At 50.9% G+C, this 22,598-nt stretch overlaps 1 protein-coding gene across 2 annotated transcripts in view; it reads left to right on the top strand.

Moving 5' to 3' along the window:
* The window catches only part of shank2b (SH3 and multiple ankyrin repeat domains 2b), a 1,331,733-nt gene that overhangs the window by 591,162 nt on the left and 717,973 nt on the right, over window positions 1-22,598 (top strand). For both annotated transcript variants that reach the window (XM_086008225.1, XM_086008224.1), the window contains exon 13: window positions 6,731-7,037. In XM_086008225.1, the coding sequence (XP_085864351.1) occupies window positions 6,731-7,037 (307 nt within the window). The remainder of the gene's footprint in view (window positions 1-6,730; window positions 7,038-22,598) is intronic.

Genomic DNA, 22,598 nt, shown 5'->3' with positions numbered 1-22,598 from the left:
TGGATTTCGAGTGAAATCAGTGACGGGACTCCCAGATATTGCACCCATTTTCGTACGGGTAACATCCCGACTACCAATCTAAGTATTTTATCGGGAAGCGCAGCAGACAACAATACTGGCATTTTTAGGACATTTCAAATTGACTCGCTCACTCCTGACCCAAATGTGTTTTTTTAAAAAATTATTGTCGCTGGTAAGGCCAGCATTTATTGCCATCTCTAGTGGCCCCTTAACTGACTGAGTGAGTTGCTAGGCCATTTCAGAGGGTAGTTAAGAGTCAACCACATTGCTGTGGGGCTGGAGCCACATATAGGGCAGACCGGGTAAGGACGGCAGATTTCCTTCCCTAAAGGACATTAGTGAACCAGATGGGTTTTTACGACAATCCGGTAGTTCCATTATTGATTTTTTAAATTCCAGATTTATTTATTAACTGAATTTAAATTCCCCAGCTGCCGTGCTGGGTATTTGAACTTGTGTCCCTGGATCATTAGTCCAAGCCTCTGCATTACTAGTCCAGCAACATAACCACTATGCTATCGTTCCTCGTTACCAAATGGCATCTTCATTGGTTCACACTGAAGTGATTTGAGAAATGGCCCAACCTCTGGAAGGCGACTGGAGAAGCAGGGCTGATTGGCAGAGGTTATGGAATTTTACTTTGACTTTTGATTTGTGTAGTCAGGCCAGACTGCCATTTTGAATGAGGCGGCAGCCATTTCACTGAGTTTATTGGTGCACGTGGGGCCGAAGGCCACTTTCAGTGTGGTGCCGGCTATTTAAAAAAAAAAGCGCTCTCACCAATTGGACAAGGATTCGAATGGTAAGTCTGATTTCTTGGCCTTTTTGTCTTTTAAAGCCTGGAGATCAGACGAATTCCGGCAGAGATAATGGAATGAATTTAAATTCCATGGAACTGTCCATCCCAGTATTCCTATTAACCCTATTGAAAACTCGGGGATGCTTCTCATCAGAGATTCATCCAGTTGTGGTCTGGATTTCTATGCTGCCTTTGGAGTTCGGCTAGAATGAAGGAAAAGGAGTTTTTGTAACAAGGTTGTACTGTATGCGCTACAAAAAAACCCATCAGAAACTAGTTCCTTAAGGAGTGCTAATTTTCACCTTTAAAATACAATAAATTTTACTCTCCCTTACTCTCCAGAGAGAGCTGACTCACACTGGGGTATGGGTGCTGGCTGCCCTCTGCTCTTCTTGTGTGAACCTACAACAACAATAACTTGCATTTATATAGTGCCTTTAACATCCCAAGGCACTTCACAGGAGCGTTATCAAACAAAATTTGACACCGAGCCACCTCAGGAGATAGTAGGACAGGTGACCAAAAGCTTGCTCAAAGAGGTAGGGTTTAAGGAGCGTCTTAAAGGAGGAGAGAGAGGTGGAGAACGTAGTGAGTGTTGGCAGGCAAGTCTATCATGGGGTGGGCTTTTTTTTTTCCTCAGCTGACTACAGCCTGTCTATATACTTGCAGCTTACACTGGGTAACAACTGGGGACTGAGAACTCTGGCTAACTTTTGTTTTTTGCTCTTCCTGGATCAGCAATGCTGCCACCAATTTCAACATTCCTACTAGGGGACACAGATTTAAGGTTTGGGGCAAGAGATACAGGGCGGGATGTGAGGAAAAACTTTTTTACGCAGTGAGTGGTGATGACCTGGAATTCGCTGCCAACAGAAGCGGAGACACTCACTGTTTTCAAGGGGAGACTGAATAGGCACTTGAGGGAAATAAACTTGCAGGGCTACGGGGATAGAGCGGGGTAATGGGGCTGACTGGATTGCTCTACAGAGAGCCGGCACGGACTCGATGGGCCGAATGGCCTCCTTCTGTGCCGTTATGACTATGACTCTATGCTGTCTGGCCAAGATAAGATAACTCAGCGCAGACCAGGAATCCAACCCTAGACCTTCTTATATGGTCTAGTACCACACACGGCAGCGTATTGCTGCTCTGAGCCATTGGGACAGCTCTATTGCAAGAAGTAAAAACCACACCCAGTGAAGGGACATACAGTCTTATTCAGAAATGCCGCTCAATAGTTAGACACTTCCAGTACTTCCTTTGTTTTAGTTCAGTCTGATTTAACTTTTTTTGATCTATTCATTTTAGTTTTTATTATTGTAATGAGACTCTTAAAATTGTCTAAAATCAGCCAGGAAATTCTGAGGAATACCATTTGTATTGACCCTTCAGTTGACTCTGCACAAATGACTGGTGCTTAGTGTCAATAATTCTTCTTCTTAGGCAGTCCCTCGGAACCGAGGATGACTTGCTTCCACATTAAAAATGAGTTCTCAGGTGACTGATGAGTCCAATGCGGGACCGACAGTCTCTGTCACAGGTGGGGCAGACTGTGGTTGAAGGGGCGGGTGGGTAGGGTGCTTGGGTTGACGTGTGCTCCTTGCGCTGCCTGCGCTTGGCTTCCACTTGCTGCTGGCGAAGAGACTCGAGGTGTTCGGCACCTTCCCGGATGCTTCTCCTCCACTTTGTGCGGTCTTGGGCCAGGGATTCCCAGGTGTCAGTGGGGATCTTACACTTTTTCAAGGAGGCTTTGAGGGTGTCCTTGAAGCGTTTCCTCTGCCCACCTGGGGCTCTCTTGCCGTGCCGGAGCTCCGAGTAGAGCACTTGTTTTGGGAGTCTCGTATAGGGCATGCGGACAATGTGACCCGTCCATCGGAGCTGATTGAGCGTGGTCAGAGCTTCGATGCTGGGGATGTTGGCCTGAGCAAGAACACTGACGTTGGTGCGCCTATCCTGCCAATGGATTTGCAGGATCTTGCGGAGGCAGCGTTGGTGGTACCTCTCCAGTGCTTTGAGGTGCCTGCTGTACATGGTCCATGTCTCTGAGGCATACAGCAGGGCGGGTATCACTGCTGCCCTGTAGACTATGAGCTTAGTGCCGGGTTTGAGGTCCTGGTCTGCAAACACACTCTTCCTCAGGCGACCGAAGGCTGCACTGGCACACTGAAGGCGGTGTTGGACTTCGTCGTCAACGTCTGCCCTTGTTGACAGTAGGCTCCCGACATATGGAAAGTGGTCCACGTTGTCCAAGGCCTTGTCATGGATTTTGATAATCGGGGGGCAGCACTGTGTGGTGGGAGCAGGTTGGTAGAGGAACTTTGTCTTACGGATGTTTAGTGTAAGGCCCATGCTCTCGTACGCTTCGGTGAAGGTGTTGACGATGGTTTGGAGTTCGACCTCCGAGTGAGCGCAGATGCAAGCATCGTCTGCATATTGTAATTCGATGACAGAGGTCCAACCATCTTCAGCTGTTTCATCAATGATCTCCCCTCCATCATAAGGTCAGAAGTGGGGATGTTCGCTGATGATTGCACACTGTTCAGCACCATTCGAGACTCGTCAGATACTGACGCAATCCGTGTCCATATGCAACAAGACCTGGACAACATTCAGACTTGGGCTGACAAGTGGCAAGTAACATTCGCACCACACAAGTGCCAGGCAATGACCATCTCCAACAAGCGAGACTCTAACCATCTCCCCTTGACATTCAATGACATTACCATCGCTGAATCCCCCACTATCAACATCCTGGGGGTTACCATTGATCAGAAACTGAACTGGACCAGCCATATAAATACTGTGGCTACAAGAGCAGGCCAGAGGCTGGGAATTCTGCGGCGAGTGTCTCACCTCCTGACTCCCTAAAGCCTTTCCACCATCTACAAGGCACAAGTCAGGAGTGTGATGGAATACTCTCCACTTGCCTGGATGAGTGCAACTCCAACAACACTCAAGAAGCTCGACACCATTCAGGATAAAGCAGCCCGCTTGATTGGCACTCCATCCACCACCTTCAACATTCACTCCCTCCACCACCGGCGCACTGTGGCTGCAGTGTGTACCATCTACAAGGTGCACTGCAGCAACTCGCCAAAGCTCCTTCAACAGCACCTTCCAAACCCGCGACCTCTACCACTTAGAAGGACAAGGGCAGCAGACGCATGGGAACATCACCACCTACAAGTTCCCCTCCAAGCCACACACCATCCTGACTTGGACCTGTATCGCCGTTCCTTCACTGTCGCTGGGCCAAAATCCTGGAACTCCCTTCCTAACAGCATTGTGGGTGTACCTACACCATATGGACTGCAGCGGTTCAAGGCGGCGGCTCACCACCATCTTCTCAAGGGCAATTAGGGATGGGCACTAAATGCAGGCCTAGCCAGCGACGCCCACATCCCATCAATGAATTAAAAAAAAGGATGGGAGGAACTTGGATCTGGACTAGAGGCGACGGAGGTTGAACAGTTTCCCGTTTGTTCTGTAAATTAGCTCCACTCCAGTGGGCAGCTTACTGAGGGTGAGATGGAGCATTGCAGCAAGGAAGATTGAGAAGAGCGTTGGTGCGATGACACAGCCTTGCTTGACCCCGGTTCGTACGTGAATTGAGTCTGTGGTGGAACCGTTGGTCAGGATCACGGCTTGTATGTCGTCGTGAAGCAGTCAGAGGATGGTGACAAACTTTTGAGGGCAGCCGAATTTGAGCAGTACACTCCATAATCCCTTACGGTTGACAGTGTGAGATCAAAGAAGGCCATGTACAGCGGTTGATGCTGTTCCCTGCATTTCTCTTGTAATTGACGTGCGGTGAAGATCATGTCCATTGTGCCCCTTAGTGGGCGGAATCCGCATTGCGACTCCAATAATTGGACTCGAGGTGTGAACGTATGTCTTTGCAAGCCATTATATGTATATCAGAATTGAATTGTCAATGCATGCCTGTTTCAGATTTCTAGTATCTGCAATTGTTTTGCCCTTTGTCGAGCTAAAGGGAGACTGCTTACCAAATAGTTAGGGCTGCATGTTACTGCGCCACTCACTTTGGATAGTAGATAGAAAGAGAGGATACCGCATGGTTTAAAAAAAAATTTTCACGGGATGTGGGCGTTGCTGGCAAAGCCAGCATTTATTGCCCATCCCTAATTGTCCTTGAGCAGGTGGTGGTGGTAATATACAGCTGAGTGGCTTGTGAGGCCATGTCAGGGTCGACCACATTGCTGGTGGGTCTGAAGTCACATATAGGCCCAGGCCTGCATTGATTAAAATATGGGATCTTTAAAGAGACAATCCTTGACTGGCCCACTATCTCAAGTATTTGAATGTGCGACTCCCAACTGGTGGATTGCAAATGCAAATTTCAATCCTCCTTTCCAGAAATTCACTTGCGTCAGATAAGTGAGTGTCTTCCAGTCTCAGCCAGGCAAGAAAATGGAGCAATGTCTGATCGTGAGCTGTTGTACTTGGAGGAGCAAGTGGGAAAAGCTGAAATCAGCTGACTTACTACACTGGCATCTGTAGCCTCCTGCCAGTTATGGTGAAACCCACCCCCGCTCCACAGCAGGTCACTGGCCAGGTCGCAAAGGCTACTTCATGGCCAGTGACCTGTGTGGAGCGGGGGAGAAAAAAACATACAGAGAAAGGGAAAGAAACTGAAAATGCCAGCAGGTCGGGCAGGATTTGGACATCTATGGACATATTCGCGTCGTTCCTTCATCGTCGTTGGGTCGAAACCCTGCATCTTCCTGCCGAACAGCACCGTGGGAGAAACTTCCACACACGGACTGCAGCGGTTCATGAAGGCAGCTCACCACCACCACCTTCACAAGGGGAAACCAGGGATGGGCCGGCCTTGCTCGCGACGCCCCTATCCAGAGAATGAATTTTGAAAGAACGTGTGGGAAGAACTGAGAAGCTGACATTTCGAGTGAGGACTGTCATGAATCTTGTCATTCATGTAGAAATGACTTATGAAATAACACTGGGCGGCCTGTTGGTGGCGCTGTCCAGGGAGAGTATAAATACGCGGGTATGGGCCCAGCTTGCTCAGGACATTCTTTTACAGGAACTAGTGAAGGACACAACTAGATCTCCATGTTGTAAAACAGTTGATTAAAGCTTTGTTTAACGCTTAGACCAAGTGCCTAGTAGTTTCTTACATCAAGGACTTCTCATCAAAATTGGCCTCGCCCGAAACTGAACTCGTCTGTCTGCTCCACAGATGCTGACTGACCAGCTGCGTGTTTCCAGAATTTTCTATCCATTTCAGATTTCCAATATCTGCAATTGTTTTGCCCTTTGTCGAGATAAAGGGAGACTGCTTACCAAATAGTTAGGGCTGCATGTTACTGCGCCACTCACTTTGAATAGTAGATAGGAAGAGAGGATACCGCATGTTTTTTTTAATTCATTCACGGGATGTGGGCGTCGCTGGCAAAGCCAGCATTTATTGCCCATCCCTAATTGCCCGTGAGCAGGTGGTGGTGGTGATATACAACTGAGTGGCTTGCGAGGCCATGTCAGAGTCCACCACATCGCTGGTGGGTCTGAAGTCACATATAGGCCCAGACCGGGTAAGGACGGCAGATTTTCATTCCCTAAATGGACATTAGTGAACCAGATGGGTTTTTACGAAAATCTGGGAGTTTCATGGTTGCCATTACTGATACTAGCTTTTTATTGCAGATTTATTTAATTAACTGAATTTAAATTCCACAGCTGCCGTGGTGGGATTTGAACTCATGTCGGCGGATATTTAGTCCAGGCCTCTGGATTACTAGTCCAGTAACATAACCACTTGGCTACTGTACCTGTTAAACACTCCTGGACCAAGGGCTGTTGACCTATTAGGAGAGGAAAAAGTCACGCGAAAGCTTAAAACTTATCGTCACTTTTTTTTTTTCTACACAGTGCCGTTCCGAGAGGCTCCGACTTACTCAAATCGGAGGAGAGGGCCGCCGAGCACGCTCTCCGCGCCACGGGTCCTGCTCCGCTCCAACAGCGACAACAACCTGAACGTCAACGACATCCCAGACTGGAAGGGCAACAAATCCGCCACTTCGCACCGAAGCCTTTCACCCCAACTACTGCAACAGATGCAGAACAATCCCAATGGCACTATAAAAAGCGGGATTGGTACCCATGGCTCTCGAAGCCGCTCGCCATCCCTGAATAGGATTGGGGAGGAAGTTCAGAGGCTGCAGCATAGGCAGATCAGGTACGCAATCATCACTGCACAAAAAAGGCATCGCCCGTTTCAATTGTTGTATCGTGTTCTGGACCTAGGATGAGAAAGGCAGAAAAAAAACCAGAGGGGGTGATGAGTGACATGAATCAGTCATTCATGAAAGAAAGACTTATGAAATAATACTGAGTGGCATCCGGGTGGCGTTGTCCAGGGGGTGTATAAATACTCGGGCATGGGCCCAGCTTGCGCAGGACATTCTTAACAGGAACTAGTGAAGGACACAACTAGACCTCCATGTTGTAAAACAGTTGATTAAAGCTTTGGTTAACGCTTAGACCAAGTGCCTAGTAGTTTTCTTACGTCAATGAGGATAATACTTTTTTACGCAGTGAGTTTTTATGCTCTGGAATGCGCTGCCTGAAACATAGAAGATAGGAGCAGGAGTAGGCCATTTGGCTCCTCGAGCCTGCTCCGCCATTCAATGCGATCATGGCTGATCATCCAAACTCAGTACCCTGTCCCTGCTTTCTCCCCATACCCCTTGATCCCTTTAGCCTTAAGAAATATATCCAACTCCTTCTTGAATGTATTTAATGAATTGGCCTCAACTGCCTTCTGTGGTAGAGAATTCCACAGGTTCACCACTCTCTGGGTGAAGAAATTCCTCCTCATTTCTGTCCTAAATGGCTTACCCCTTATCCTTAGACTGTGACCCCTGGTTCTGGACTCCCCGACCATCGGGAACATCCTTCCTGCATCTAGTCTGTCCAGTCCTGTCAGAATTTTATAAGTTTCAATGAGATCCCCTCTCATTCTTCTAAACTTCAGCGAGTATAAGCCCAATCTCTCCTCATACGTCATTCCTGCCATCCCAGGTATCAGCCTGGTGAATCTTCGCTGAACTCCTTCCATGGCAAGAACATCCTTCCTCAGGGTGGTGGAAGCATATTAAATGGTAACTTTCAAAAGGGAATTGGATATATACTTGAAGGGGAAAAAAAACTGCCGGGCTACGGGGAAAGAGCAGGAGAGTGGGAGGACTAATTGGATGGCTCTTTCAGAGAGCCGGCAGAGGCACGATGGACCGAGTGGCCTCCTTCTGTGCTGTAACATTCTATGCATTGCGTTCACCCCAATTTGTCACTGGGCTCATCCCCGTGTACTTGACCTTGTTCCTCTCCCCATCTCCTGAGGAAGCCAAAAAAAAGAAACACACAGACCAGTCGTCAATTCAGGAGTCCTCTGTCAGAAATTCCTCTGCAGCCCCACAAAAGATGATCAGGCAAATGCCAGGAGGTCCCAAACCTGTTAGTTATTTACCAGATAACTCGTCTTGGCTTCCTTCTGCCATGATCTAGTGGTTTTCTAAAAAGGCATCGAACGCTTTCTCGAAGGACTCACTGCCACCTCCAAATGTTGTCCCACCTGTTGATCATCCTCCTGAACAACATAACTTCCAAACATCCAAACTCTCTCCCTGCTTTTCTCAATTTAAATGGGCGTCCATTAGTTCTACCCAGTCCCCTTGTCTCAAACAATCTACTGCTGCCCTATTAATGCCCTTAATAAGAATCTAAATACCTGAATCAGATCCCCTCTAATTTTACAGCACTCCGCCAAATCCAAACCCAAGGTGACGTAAGAAAACTACTAGGCACTTGGTCTAAGCGTTAAACAAAGCTTTAATCAACTGTTTTACAACCTGGAGGTCTAGTTGTGCCCTTCACTAGTTCCTGTTAAGAATGCTCTGCTCTAGTTGGGCCCATGCCCGAGTATTTATACTCTCCCTGGACAGCGCCACCCGTAGGCCGCTCAGTATTATTTCATAAGTCTTTCTTTCATGAATGACTGATCATGTCACAAGGCATGAAATCCATCTTGATAGCTCAGTGCATTTACATTGGTGATCATCCTCATTGTCCTCCTGTGGACCTTCTCTGGAGCCACAGTGTCCTTCTTGAGAAGGTGGAGCAAAATTGTACACAGTGCTTCAGAAGAGGTCTCACCAAGGTCCCCATTGTGTACTGAATTGTCTGGGTAATGCAGCCTACGGCCTTGTTTGTTTTGGCAAGCAGCCTTCTGACACGGCACTGTCAACTGTCCTTCCAACTCTCTCCCTTCCTGTCACCTTCAACCTATACCCAAATATTCTGTGGTCTAGAAATCGATTTGCGCTGGTCTGCTGGGAATGTTCCCTGTGTCCGAGTGGGTAGCGATCGCGCTGTGAGCCTCACTTACATGAGACCAGCGAGCTCGCCGGCAAAGAACATTTCAATTTCGAGCAGCTGCTTTGGTGGCAGCCACCATCGTATAGGTCCTGAGGGAGGGGGGCAGTGATCGGGAGAGGGAGGGGCAGTGATCGGGAGAGGGAGGGGCAGTGATCGGGAGAGGGAGGGGCAGTGATCGGGAGAGGGAGGGCAGCGATCGGGAGGTGGAGGGGCAGTGATCGGGAGGTGGAGGGGCAGTGATCGGGAGAGGGAGGGGCAGCGATCGGGAGAGGGAGGGGCAGCGATCGGGAGAGGGAGGGGCAGCGATCGGGAGAGGGAGGGGCAGCGATCGGGAGAGGGAGGGGCAGTGATCGGGAGAGGGAGGGGCAGTGATCGGGAGAGGGAGGGGCAGCGATCGGGAGAGGGAGGGGCAGCGATCGGGAGAGGGAGGGGCAGCGATCGGGAGAGGGAGGGGCAGTGATCGGGAGAGGGAGGGGCAGCGATCGGGAGAGGGAGGGGCAGCGATCGGGAGAGGGAGGGGCAGTGATCGGGAGAGGGAGGGGCAGTGATCGGGAGAGGGAGGGGCAGCGATCGGGAGAGGGAGGGGCAGCGATCGGGAGAGGGAGGGGCAGCGATCGGGAGAGGGAGGGGCAGCGATCGGGAGAGGGAGGGGCAGCGATCGGGAGAGGGAGGGGCAGTGATCGGGAGAGGGAGAGGCAGCGATCGGGAGAGGGAGGGGCAGCGATCGGGAGAGGGAGGGGCAGCGATCGGGAGAGGGAGGGGGGCAGTGATCGGGAGAGGGAGGGGCAGCGATCGGGAGAGGGAGGGGCAGTGATCGGGAGAGGGAGGGGCAGTGATCGGGAGAGGGAGGGGCAGTGATCGGGAGAGGGAGGGGCAGTGATCGGGAGAGGGAGGGGCAGTGATCGGGAGAGGGAGGGGCAGTGATCGGGAGAGGGAGGGGCAGCGATCGGGAGAGGGAGGGGCAGCGATCGGGAGAGGGAGGGGCAGCGATCGGGAGAGGGAGGGGGGCAGTGATCGGGAGAGGGAGGGGCAGCGATCGGGAGAGGGAGGGGCAGCGATCGGGAGAGGGAGGGGGGCAGTGATCGGGAGAGGGAGGGGCAGTGATCGGGAGAGGGAGGGGCAGCGATCGGGAGAGGGAGGGGCAGCGATCGGGAGAGGGAGGGGCAGCGATCGGGAGAGGGAGGGGCAGCGATCGGGAGAGGGAGGGGCAGCGATCGGGAGAGGGAGGGGCAGCGATCGGGAGAGGGAGGGGCAGCGATCGGGAGAGGGAGGGGCAGCGATCGGGAGAGGGAGGGGCAGCGATCGGGAGAGGGAGGGGCAGCGATCGGGAGAGGGAGGGGCAGCGATCGGGAGAGGGAGGGGCAGCGATCGGGAGAGGGAGGGGCAGCGATCGGGAGAGGGAGGGGCAGCGATCGGGAGAGGGAGGGGCAGCGATCGGGAGAGGGAGGGGCAGCGATCGGGAGAGGGAGGGGCAGCGATCGGGAGAGGGAGGGGCAGCGATCGGGAGAGGGAGGGGCAGCGATCGGGAGAGGGAGGGGCAGCGATCGGGAGAGGGAGGGGCAGCGATCGGGAGAGGGAGGGGCAGCGATCGGGAGAGGGAGGGGCAGCGATCGGGAGGGGGAGGGGCAGCGATCGGGAGGGGGAGGGGCAGCGATCGGGAGGGGGAGGGGCAGCGATCGGGAGAGGGAGGGGCAGCGATCGGGAGAGGGAGGGGCAGCGATCGGGAGAGGGAGGGGCAGCGATCGGGAGGGGGCGGCAGCGATCGGGAGAGGGGGGCAGCGATCGGGAGAGGGAGGGGGCAGCGATCGGGAGGGGGAGGGGGCAGCGATCGGGAGGGGGAGGGGCAGCGATCGGGAGGGGGAGGGGCAGCGATCGGGAGAGGGAGGGGCAGCGATCGGGAGAGGGAGGGGCAGCGATCGGGAGGGGGCGGCAGCGATCGGGAGAGGGGGGCAGCGATCGGGAGGGGGAGGGGGCAGCGATCGGGAGGGGGAGGGGGCAGCGATCGGGAGGGGGAGGGGCAGCGATCGGGAGGGGGAGGGGCAGCGATCGGGAGGGGGAGGGGCAGCGATCGGGAGGGGGAGGGGCTGCGATCGGGCGAGGGAGGGGGCAGTGATCGGGAGAGGGAGGGGCAGTGATCGGGAGGGGCAGGGGCAGTGATCGGGAGGGGGAGGACAGTGATCGGGAGGGGGAGGGGCAGCGATCGGGAGCAGCGATCGGGAGAGGGAGGGGGGCAGCGATCGGGAGGGGGAGGAGCAGCGATCGGGAGGGGGAGGGGCAGCGATCGGGAGAGGGGCAGCGATCGGGAGAGGGGCAGCGATCGGGAGGGGGAGGGGCAGCGATCGGGAGGGGGAGGGGCAGCGATCGGGAGGGGGAGGGGCAGCGATCGGGAGGGGGAGGGAGGGGGCAGTGATCGGGAGAGGGAGGGGCAGTGTTCGGGAGGGGGAGGCGCAGTGTTCGGGAGGGGGAGGGGCAGTGTTCGGGAGAGGGAGGGGGCAGTGATCGGGAGAGGGAGGGGCAGTGATCGGGAGGGGCAGGGGCAGTGATCGGGAGGGGGAGGACAGTGATCGGGAGAGGGAGGGGGCAGTGATCGGGGGGGGCAGCGATCGGGAGAGGGAGGGGGCAGCGATCGGGAGAGGGAGGGGGCAGCGATCGGGAGAGGGAAGGGCAGCGATCGGGAGAGGGAGGGGGCAGCGATCGGGAGGAGGAGGTTGGCAGCGATCGGGAGAGGGAGGGGGCAGCGATCGGGAGAGGGAGGGGCAGTGTTCGGGAGGGGGAGGGGCAGCGATCGGTAGGGGGAGGGGCTGTGATCGGGCGAGGGAGGGGGCAGTGATCGGGAGAGGGAGGGGCAGTGTTCGGGAGGGGGAGGCGCAGTGTTCGGGAGGGGGAGGGGCAGTGTTCGGGAGAGGGAGGGGGCAGTGATCGGGAGAGGGAGGGGCAGTGATCGGGAGGGGCAGGGGCAGTGATCGGGAGGGGGAGGACAGTGATCGGGAGAGGGAGGGGGCAGTGATCGGGGGGTCAGCGATCGGGAGAGGGAGGGGGCAGCGATCGGGAGAGGGAGGGGGCAGCGATCGGGAGAGGGAGGGGGCAGCGATCGGGAGGAGGAGGGTGGCAGCGATCGGGAGAGGGAGGGGGCAGCGATCGGGAGAGGGAGGGGCAGTGATCGGGAGAGGGAGGGGGCAGCGATCAGGAGAGGGAGGGGGCAGCGATCGGGAGAGGGAGGGGGCAGCGATCAAGGGGGAGCGGGGGTGATCGGTAGGAGAGGGGGGCAGTGTTCGGGTGGGGTGACAATTGTGAGGGTACCTGGCAGGAGCCAGCAACAATCTTCGGCGCTGCAGTGGGGCTGGGAGGAGCACTCCTGCATCTCCCGACTCCACATTGAGGAACTTATATTTTACAAGCATACCTTTTTGGTGGTGAACTGCAGCGATCACTCGAAAGAAATCCTGAAAATGAACTGCCTCCATTTCATTCTCCAATTTCATCACTGACACAAGCCATAAGTAAACATATAACTTAATACTCATTTTCATTTCATTGTTCTTTCCCACAAAGCCTACTGTTTCTCAAACTGTGCTGCTTCTCGTCGGTGCCATGAAATTATTGTTGGCCATACTTGTTGCTTTTGTCTGAAACCCCTCTCCACTTTTTAGCAAAGCCTTTAACCCATTTAAAATAACTTGACTAACACCTCGGTTAAAACAGCGGAACAAGGAGTATGAAATAAATGTGTTTGCGTCAAGCACTCGTCTGGGAAGAAAGCACTGCTTCCGAGACTAGTCTGATTAATCTGCGTGATGAGTACCAGCACATTGAGACCTCTTCTTTCCTCTCGATTGAACAAGTTGAGTGTGTCTTGGGGACTGATGTTGTCGGCACTGTCGAGCATTGCACAGTTAGCCTCAAAACCACTGCTTAAATAAAATGACTCGGAGAAGGTCGAGAACAGGACTTTGGAGCACAACTTGTGAGACCGTGTGGTCATGGGAGAAGAGGCCATCGCAGGTGGGATGCGCTGGCTGTGTCCGGCCATCTCAATACAAGGGCAAGTGACGCCAGGCTTTTGAGATCCAAGAAAAAACTCAGGTCCAACCTGAAAGCTGGGATCCGCTTGTGCTCTCTGTGCTCCTCTAACTCTGGCCTCTGGCGCATCCCCGACTTCCTTTGCCCAAAGTTGGCGGCCGTGCCTTCAGCTGCCTGGGCCCTACGCTCTGGAATTCCCTGCCTAAACCTCTCTGCTTCGCTACCTCTCTCTTTCCTCCTTTAAGTCGCTCCTTAAAACACCTTCCTCTCTGACCAAGCTTTTGGTCACCTGTCCCTAATATCGCTTTATGTGGCTCGGTGTCAAATCCTGTTTCATAACACTCCTCTGAAGCACCTTGGGACATTTTTACTACGTTAAAGGCGCTATATAAATGCAGATTGTTGTTGGTTAAAAGAGAACCGAGATACATTACATTGTAATTTCCTACATTACAACGATGACTACACTTCAAAAGTACGTAATTGCCTGTAAAGCGCTTTGGGACGTCCTGAGGTCATGAAAAGCGCGATATAAATGCAAGTCTTTTTTTTCTTTTTATACGAACAGTCATCGTTTTCCATTTCAATTATACTTATTAATAGCTTTGAAAAGCTTTTATCTCTGTGAGTTCTGACGGTTTATGAGTTGACTGCTGTGAATAGAATGGTTTTGTTTGTATGTTTAATGACTGTGTAATTCTAGATCAAGCGCTGTGCCAATTAGTTTTTTGCTGCTGGAACTGAGAACTAGGTTGGACCAGATTTCCTCAGTGCCGCCCTGGATTCGCGAATCCTTAAGTCATTTATCCTTGAGCTATGTTTGGGCACAGCCTCCTCTGTGATGGCATGGTCTCCTTCAGCGTGGCCTGAGGTTCCACCCATGGCACATGTCTTTTCCTCATCTATCTGTTGCCTCTTGATGACACTAGTGGCGGGGGTGCGGTGGGGGGGGTGGTTAGGGGGATGATTCCCCTCTTTGGGACAGAGGTCCGGCAGTGTGAGACCTCAGCCCATCCCACTGTATCTGCCTCAAACCCTGACCCCATTTTCCTGGTTCATTACGCATGCAGGAGCTCGCTCTTGGAAGAATTATGGCCATCAAGTGGGAGCCTGCCAGTGGGAGCGAGGAGACTCCAGGTTTACTGTAATGGGGACACTGACGTAATAAAACTCACTGCGCACTTGGTTCGAGTATAAAACAAGGCTTTAATCAACTTGTTTCAAAACATGAAGGTCTAGTTGTACTTCACTAGTTCCTGTCTTACAAAATGTCCCTGAGCAAGCTGGGCCCACGCCCGAGTATTTATACTCCTTAGACGGCGCCACCAGCTGGCCGTCCAGTGTTATTTCATGAGTCATTTCTTCATGATGATGAGATTTATAACAGACACCACTGCGCCAAAGAAAAGGGCAGAAGCGCGCAAAGATCAGAAGCAAGGCTCCCACGGAAGAAAGAAAGAAAGAACTTGTATTTATATAGCAGCTTTCCCAATCTCAGGACGTCCCAAAGTGTTTTACAGCCAATAACATGCTATTTTGAAGTGTAGTCACTGTTGTAATGTAGGAAGCGCGGCAGCCAATTTGTGCACAGCAAGGTCCCACAAACAGCAATGAGATAAATAACCAGATAATCTGTTTTAGTGATGCTGATAGAGGGATAATTATTGGCCAGGACACCAAAATAGTGCCATGGGAACTTTTACGTCCACTTGAGAGGGCAGGTGGCGCCTCGGTTTGACATCTCATCCAAAAGGCTGCACCCCCTGACAGTGCTGCACTCCCTCAGCACTGCAAGGAAAGCTTCGGGCGAGTGAAGTCTTCAGTAGGTAAGGTTTTGGGATTGACGGGAGGGAAAGGAGGCCGCTCAGGAGGCCTTCGCTACCCCCACTGGCCCGATTCGGTGACTTTACCCCTGATTCCTGGGTCTGACCACCACCTTACACAGGGGGGCCCTGGGTAGTGGCGGTAACCGGGGCGGAGAGGAGGGAAGACCCAGTCAGGGTGGTGAACTGGCGGTAGGCCTCATTGCGCACATTTTCCGATTTCGGGCAGGGATCACGGAGGAGAGTTCCCCAGTAAGCATGGGGTCAACTTTCATATACATGCTGATGAAGCTTGGCTTTACCTCGCCACCGCCTTCACCCTTGATTCCATAACTGTTGCTGTTGTGTACAGCTGCCTGTCCGACGCTTTTGCGGCCCCATATTGGAAGACCAAAGTTTGGTGCGATTTGGCCATCCACCATAAACATGCACCGTACCCCCTGATTCCACCTCCTTCCTGGCCCCTCACTCACCCCCAATCCGATGGTGCACCCTCCTCATCTTAAATTGATCTTCAAACTGAACATCCAGCCCAGTGTTAGTGAACGGATGACCTTACTAATAATTTTTTTTAATTTGTATATGGGATGTGGGCGTCGCTGGCAAGGCTAGCATTTATTGCCCATCCCTAGTTGCCCTTGAGAAGGTGGTGGTGAGCCACTTTCTTGAACCGCTGCAGTCTGTGTGGTGAAGGTACTCCCACAGTGCTGTTAGGGAGGGAGTTCCAGGTTTTTGACCCAGCAACGATGAAGGATTGGCGATATACTTCCAAGTCAGGATGGTGTGTGACTTGGAGGGGAACTTGGAGACGGTGGTGTTCCCAGGTGCCTGCTGCCCTTGTCCTTCAAGGTGGTGGTGGAGGTCGCGGGTTTGGGAGGTGCTGCCGAAGAAACCTTGGCGAGTTGCTGCAGTGCATCTTGTAGATGGTACACACTGCAGCCACGGTACGCTGGTGGTGGAGGGAGTGAATGTTTAAGGTGTTGGATGGGGTGCCAATCAAGCGGGCTGCTTTGTCCTGGATGGTGTCGAGCTTCTTGAGTGTTGTTGGAGCTGCACTCATCCAGGCAAGTGGAAAGTATTCCATCACGCTCCTGACTTGTGCCTTGTAGATGGTAGAAAGGCTTTGGGGAGTCAGGAGGTAAGACACTCGCCGCAGAATACCCAACCTCTGACCTCCTCTTGTTGCCACAGTATTGATGTGGCTGGTCCAGTTAAGTTTCTGGTCAATGGTGACCCCCCAGGATGTTGATGGTGTGGGATTCGGTGATGGTAATACCGTTGAATGTCAAGGGGAGGTGGTTAGACTCTCGCTTGTTGGAGGTAGTCTTTATTCCACAAGATAATAGGGTTGAAAGGCTTTCATAGGAATTGAGCGTGCAATGATAACTATTATTACCAACAATTACACATATAAAATGATAACCCGTACTAATAATGATTACACATATATTCAGGGTCAAAACTTACGATTCGCCGTGCTCCAGGTTGCATGATTAAGGGTGTCATTAGGCCTTTTGAAGCCAATGGAAATACTCAATGGGGAGAGACGTACAACGGGCTGCCAAGTCGCTGTCACCTGCTTTACACTATCGCACAAAGCCAAGATCCAGCCCAGCCCATCCATATTGGAAAGTTCTTGGCTACTCTGCCTCTGTGTGAGGCATTTTACCCATGGAGAGTCTGGTACTTACATCATCCATCAACTTTGAAGCTTTCGCGAAATATTTGATCAAGTTGGTGAGACCGGACTTCCTTTTCCAGAAACCATGCTGTAGTTTCTGAATCACCTCCAACTCTTTCAAAATGAGCATACAATGCATGTCTAAAGATCCCGTCCAGCAACTTGCCTATAACTGCAGTTAAGCCTTTGCGCCTCTGGTTTCCTGGTTCTGACTTACTGCCCTTGTAAAAATACAGCCACCATATTGGCTTCTCTTCAGCCTATGGGAACAATCCCAGACATAGACATAGAAAACATAGAAAAATAGGAGCAGGTGTAAGGGGTCGTTTTAACGAGCTTATGGTGTGCTAAATCGGTTTTGATTTTCGCACTACTCGTGAGCGGTTTCAAAGCGCTCCCCCCTCATGGTTCTAGACACTGGGCTTATTGCCAGACAACCTTTGTGTGTTGGCCCAACTCGTGACTCGGAAGACAAATGGTCAGATGAGACAGATTGAGTTTTAAATCAAAACGATCTTTATTTTTGAAAGAGAATGTACGCAGAGAAAAATGGCAAGAATAAATGCAGACGAAAAATAACGTTTCTCACAGGGGACTAAATTATACACTGAGAAAAATAACTTTAAAGCATATAAACAGTTCTAAAATAGCGATAAGCTAAAAGCGGGGGTGAGGGAAGCGCACGGACACATCGAGGGATAAATCACACTCCTGACTTACAAATACCCTTAACGTTACAAACCCTCCCGTTGCTGAATATACCTAAATTATGTCAGTTAGGTAGAGTTGGGCCTTTATGCTCACCAGAATTTCAAAACACTTCTGGACCTTGGTACTTCTTGTTACGTCTGGAATTTCCGATCTTCCTTATGGGACCGGCTCCTGGACCCTGTTACTTGGTGTCGTCCAGGACCTCCGACCTTCCTTATGGGACCGGCTCCTGGACTCGCTCTCCTGTACAAACTTTGGAAGTCCTCCGAAATCCTCGAGCCGTTTTCTGTTCCGCACGGTCCTCGAACTCCTGATGGTAACTGGACTTGGACTTCACGGTGTGAACCGTCTCCGGGGGAGTCTTCCTTACTCTGGTCGAATCTTAGACTGACTTGCTGACGATTTACCTGAATGGTTATACTCTTTCCTGGCCCTAATCTTGGCGCCAAATCAACCGTTTTCCTTTGTTAAGGTTGCTTTAACAAAAGCAAGCACGTTAATTTTAACTGCTCGCAAATCGAACTAATGGGAATCCGATTAGTGTCCCTCTGTTTGTGTGTGCTCAGCGGTTTCTGAGATCGGTTACCGCTCTGCCAGCGATTAGCGCACCTTCAGGTGCTAATAGTTTTGTTTACTGCTGTAATCACATTACAATATCAAAAACAGTAAGGTTCTGGATTCTTCTAATCGATGATGACTCAGTGTGTGTGTCCTTTTGAACTGGGCCATGAGAACTGCCAACTTCATTCTGTGTTCTCACAATGTGGCCACTTCAGGGGCCCTACCCGTATACTGTATTTCATGGATTTTTGCGAATCCTACACAGGAGTCGGCCATTCAGCCCTTCGAGCCTGCTCCGCCATTCAGTATGGTCATGGCTGATCCTCTATCTCAATACCATATTCCCACTCTCTCCCCATACCCCTTGATGCCTTTTGTGTCTAGATGATGCCTTTTGTGTCTAGACTTCAATGAGCTGTTAGATGTATGGCCCAGTGGTTCACATAAATAACCCCCATTTCTTTCAGCACACTACAATGAATCAAGGCCTAATCTGCTTTAGGAGCCCTAGTTCTAGTGAGGACTGTTATATAGAATTAACTAGAATGTACAACACAGCAACTGGTCATTTGGCCTAACTGGTCTATGCCGAACCTCCTCCCACCCCTCTTCATCCAGCCCTATCAGCATAACCTTCTATTCCTTTCTCCCTCATGTGTTTATCTAGCTTCCCCTGAAATGCATCTATTCACCTCAACTACACCTTGTGGTAGCGAGTTCCACATTCTCACCACTCTCTGGGTAAAGAAGTTTCTCCTGAATTCCCTATTGGATTTATTAGTGATTATCTTGTATTGATGGCCCCTAGTTTTTGGTCTCCCTCACAAGTGGAAACATCTTCGCTACATCTATGCTATCAAACTCTTTCATAATTTTAAAGACCTCTTTTAGGTCTCCCCTCAGTCTTCCCTTTTCTAGAGAAAGCAGCCCCAGCCTGCTCAGCCTTTACTGATTTACTGGTGTATCCTCTCAGTTCTGGTATCATCCTTCACCCAAAGGATTCAACAATGAGCAACAAGAGCCTTGAATGAGAAGTCACAAGAAGCAGTTCTGAACCACACCAACCTCGAAAGGGGTTCGGTGAGAGGCTGGGAGGGGACATTGGGGTGTTGAAGGAAGAGCACACCAAAGGCAGGGACCCCAACATTCAAACTCAACCTTTACAGATAACAGCAGGACAGCCAAAGACTCTTGGGTTTATATAGGATTTTTTTTAAATTTGTTTATGGGATGTGGGCGTCGCTGGCAAAGCCAGCATTTATTGCCCATCCCTAACTGCCCTTGAGAAGGTGGTGTCATATATTCCTAATGCCTTTATGTGGAGGTATTATAGGATGTTGTCCTATACCCCCATTGCCCTTATGTGGGGTATTATAGGATATTGTCATATTGCCTTTATGTGAAAAGAAAGAAAGACTTGCATTTCTATAGCGCTTTACAGTCAATTATTGGCCAGGACACCAGGGAGAACTCCCCTGCTCTTCTTCGAAATAGTGCCATAGGAGAGAGCAGACGTTTAACGTCTCATCTGAAAGACGGCACCACCGACAGTGCAGCTCTCCCTCAGCACTGTGAGTGTCAGCCTAGATTTTTGCACTCAAGTCTCGGGAGTGGGACTTGAACCCACGACCTTCTGACTCAGAAGTGAGGGTGCTACCCACTGAGCCACAGGCTGACACTGTGAAAGTATGATAGGATAGCATCATATATCCCTGTTGCCCTTATGTGGAGGAATTATAGGATATACTTTACCTCTAATACAAGTTCGAGGACTAGGAACGATTGAAACTCTGTTTAACACGCTATATTGAATCAAGTCAATGAGATAATAAAACACAACCCCTTACACGCAGTGTATATAAGATATAGGCACCAGTTATTCTTGTGAAGTGCCTCGGGATGCTTTACTATGTTAAATCCGCTGTATAAATGCAAGTTGTTGTTGTTGCTATAACTCACACACCAGGGATCTCTTCAGGAGATTGAAAGCGTGTCGTCATCAGCTGCTTCAGGAGGGAGTTGAAAAATCAGCCACATCGCTAAAGGAATTAATAATAAGTGGGACTACTTGTTTTCGGAGCTGGTTGCATCAACTAAAATAATTGTAGAGTGGGGACAATAGCCGCGAATGTCCTGTTGGTGGTATGATCAGCTGAACACTGGTGGGGGCCACCTTCCTGAGAGCTGTTTGACATGAATCTTGTCATTCATGTGGAAAAACTTATGAAATAATACTAGGCGGCCTGCTGGTGGCGCTGTCCAGGGAGAGTATAAATACTCGGGCATGGGCCCAGCTTGCTCAGGACATTCTTTAACAGGAACTAGCGAAGGACACAACTAGATCTCCGCGTTGAAAAACAGTTGATTAAAGCCTTGTTTAATACTCAGACCAAGTGCCTAGTAGTTTTCTTACGTCACTGTGCATATTGGGAAAGCGCGGGCATTACTTGGGTGGCTCGTTGGCAAAGCACCCGGGCAGCAGTGCCGCCTCAGGAAATTACCCCCTTAACGCGTTTGTCGGAATTCCTCTTTCCGCTGTTGTGTACCACAAAGCCATTATTTAACCCTTTAACTCGGGCGTAGATCCATTTACTTTAAAGGAGGAGTGGCGATCACTGTGCTGCCTGCTCCTTCACCGGTGCATCCTACTCTTCATTCAGAGTTGTTGTAGTTCGTGCTGTTTGACAGCCAGCACTAGATTTTGCACTTGCCTTTGTTTGCCGCTTTATTGAAGCTCGTGGATAATTCGACATTTTTTAATGCAAAAGAATGACGGAATTATTAGGAGTGGACTCAATCACCAAAAGTAACTCGATGACTAATATTTGGACTGCAGAATAACCAATATTCTGGAATCAAATTTGCATCTTCCGTTACGATCTCGATAAGTGTTTTTATTGGTTTTAAAAATGAATTTGTTTCAGCGCTGCAGTGTGTGTTGCTGCTTCTGTGAGAATGTGGCTCTACACAAGAAATATAGGCCCACGGTGTCCTGCCTTCATCTGAGCTGGGAAGAGAGTGGGGGGGGGGGGCACTGAGCTGGGGAGGGGGGGCACTGCGCTGGGGGAGGGGCACTGCGCTGGGGGAGGGGCACTGAGCTGGGGGAGGGGCACTGCGCTGAGGAGGCGGGGGAGGGGCACTAAGCTGGTCCAGATGTTTCACCCAAAGGGAGGGAGAGAATATTGAAGAACGAGTCGCTCTGGTCTGGCTCTGCGTACCCTGGTAACCACTACCAGAGGCTGAGGAACGATTTACCTTCCCCCAGTTGAAGAATAGTGTATGGCCCAAGAACACCTGAAAAAAGGAGTATGCCATAAAATAGTAAAAATAAGTTTGCCCCACCCCTAAACGCATGGGTAGGGATTTGATTATTTAAACAATTAGTTGTAGTTTTAAGGTTTAGTTGCAGGTGATGCCTCAGCTCAAAACTAAAGATGAAACTGAGCTTTATCTTTTCTCCCATTATAATCTTATGCCTGCCCACACGTCTCGTTTATGAAACCTCACTCCTTGTTGTCACTCTTTTCGTTACACTATAGTCTTGAACCTTTCCATTATACGAACAGACAAAGTTGGCAGGCAGGAAAGGACCAGCTGGCCCATCAAGCCTGCCTCACGCCATGATGACTGGAGCATCAGGACTAAACACTTGTCCCCTCCGCCGCCATCTTTCCCATTGACTTGATTCAATATCGCCCGCTTTGCTCTACCACCCAAAAACAATTTTAACCCCAGTGTCTTTCTTTAAAATAATGTGCAATTTTCAAAAAAATAGTTGCATTTTGAAGCGAACTCAATATCTCGGCCATGTGTTGCTGGGTGGTTAGAAAATTCCAGTGCTGTGATGAGAAAGGGATTCTAACTGCTCCTATCTACGAGATGGGGCAGAGAGAGAGATAGAGAAAGACCCATGCACAGATAAAAGGCCATTACGTCTCATTCTAATTAAATTTTTTCTGAAAATAAACAAAAGCTCACTGAGGGAATCAGATGAAGGAAAGGATGGTGGGGAGAAGGGAGAAGAGAAAATGATTGAGGGTGAGGCAGTGGCTTCTCCCCACCTGCCTTTTGGGGGAAGTGGAGAGAAATGGATGGCGTGTTAACAGCGCGGTGAGGAACAGCCGTGTGAGGAGGAGGGGAGGGTACACGGGATGACTGGGTAGTTCAGAGAGGAAGAGGAAAGGAATAGTGATGGGAATGAGAGGGTGGTCATAAGGGGACAGGGTTTTTTTTTAATGTATTCGTTCCTGGGCATTGCCGGCAAGGCCGGCATTTATTGCCCATCCTTAATTGCCCTAGAGAAGGAGGTGGTGAGCTGCCTTATACAACTGAGTGGCTTGCTGGACCATTTCAGAGGGCAGTTAAGAGTCAGCCACATTGCTGTGGGTCTGGAGTCACGTATAGGCCAGACCGGGTAAGGACGGCAGAATTCCTTCCCTAAAGGACATTAGTGAACCAGATGAAGGGGTGGGGGGATGCACAAATAATTCAGGGAGGGGATGGAGCTGGAGCCACTAAGGGCCACATTCTCCCTGCAAACCCCACCCTAGATGTATCCCACAGCACC

The sequence above is a fragment of the Somniosus microcephalus genome, chromosome 15 (assembly GCF_052327205.1).
Source record: "Somniosus microcephalus isolate GS21.2 chromosome 15, FLI_Smic_1.0, whole genome shotgun sequence".
Classification (NCBI taxonomy): domain Eukaryota; kingdom Metazoa; phylum Chordata; class Chondrichthyes; order Squaliformes; family Somniosidae; genus Somniosus; species Somniosus microcephalus.
Note: the sequence above shows the minus strand (reverse complement) of the source record. Positions and strands in the feature narration are given on the sequence as shown.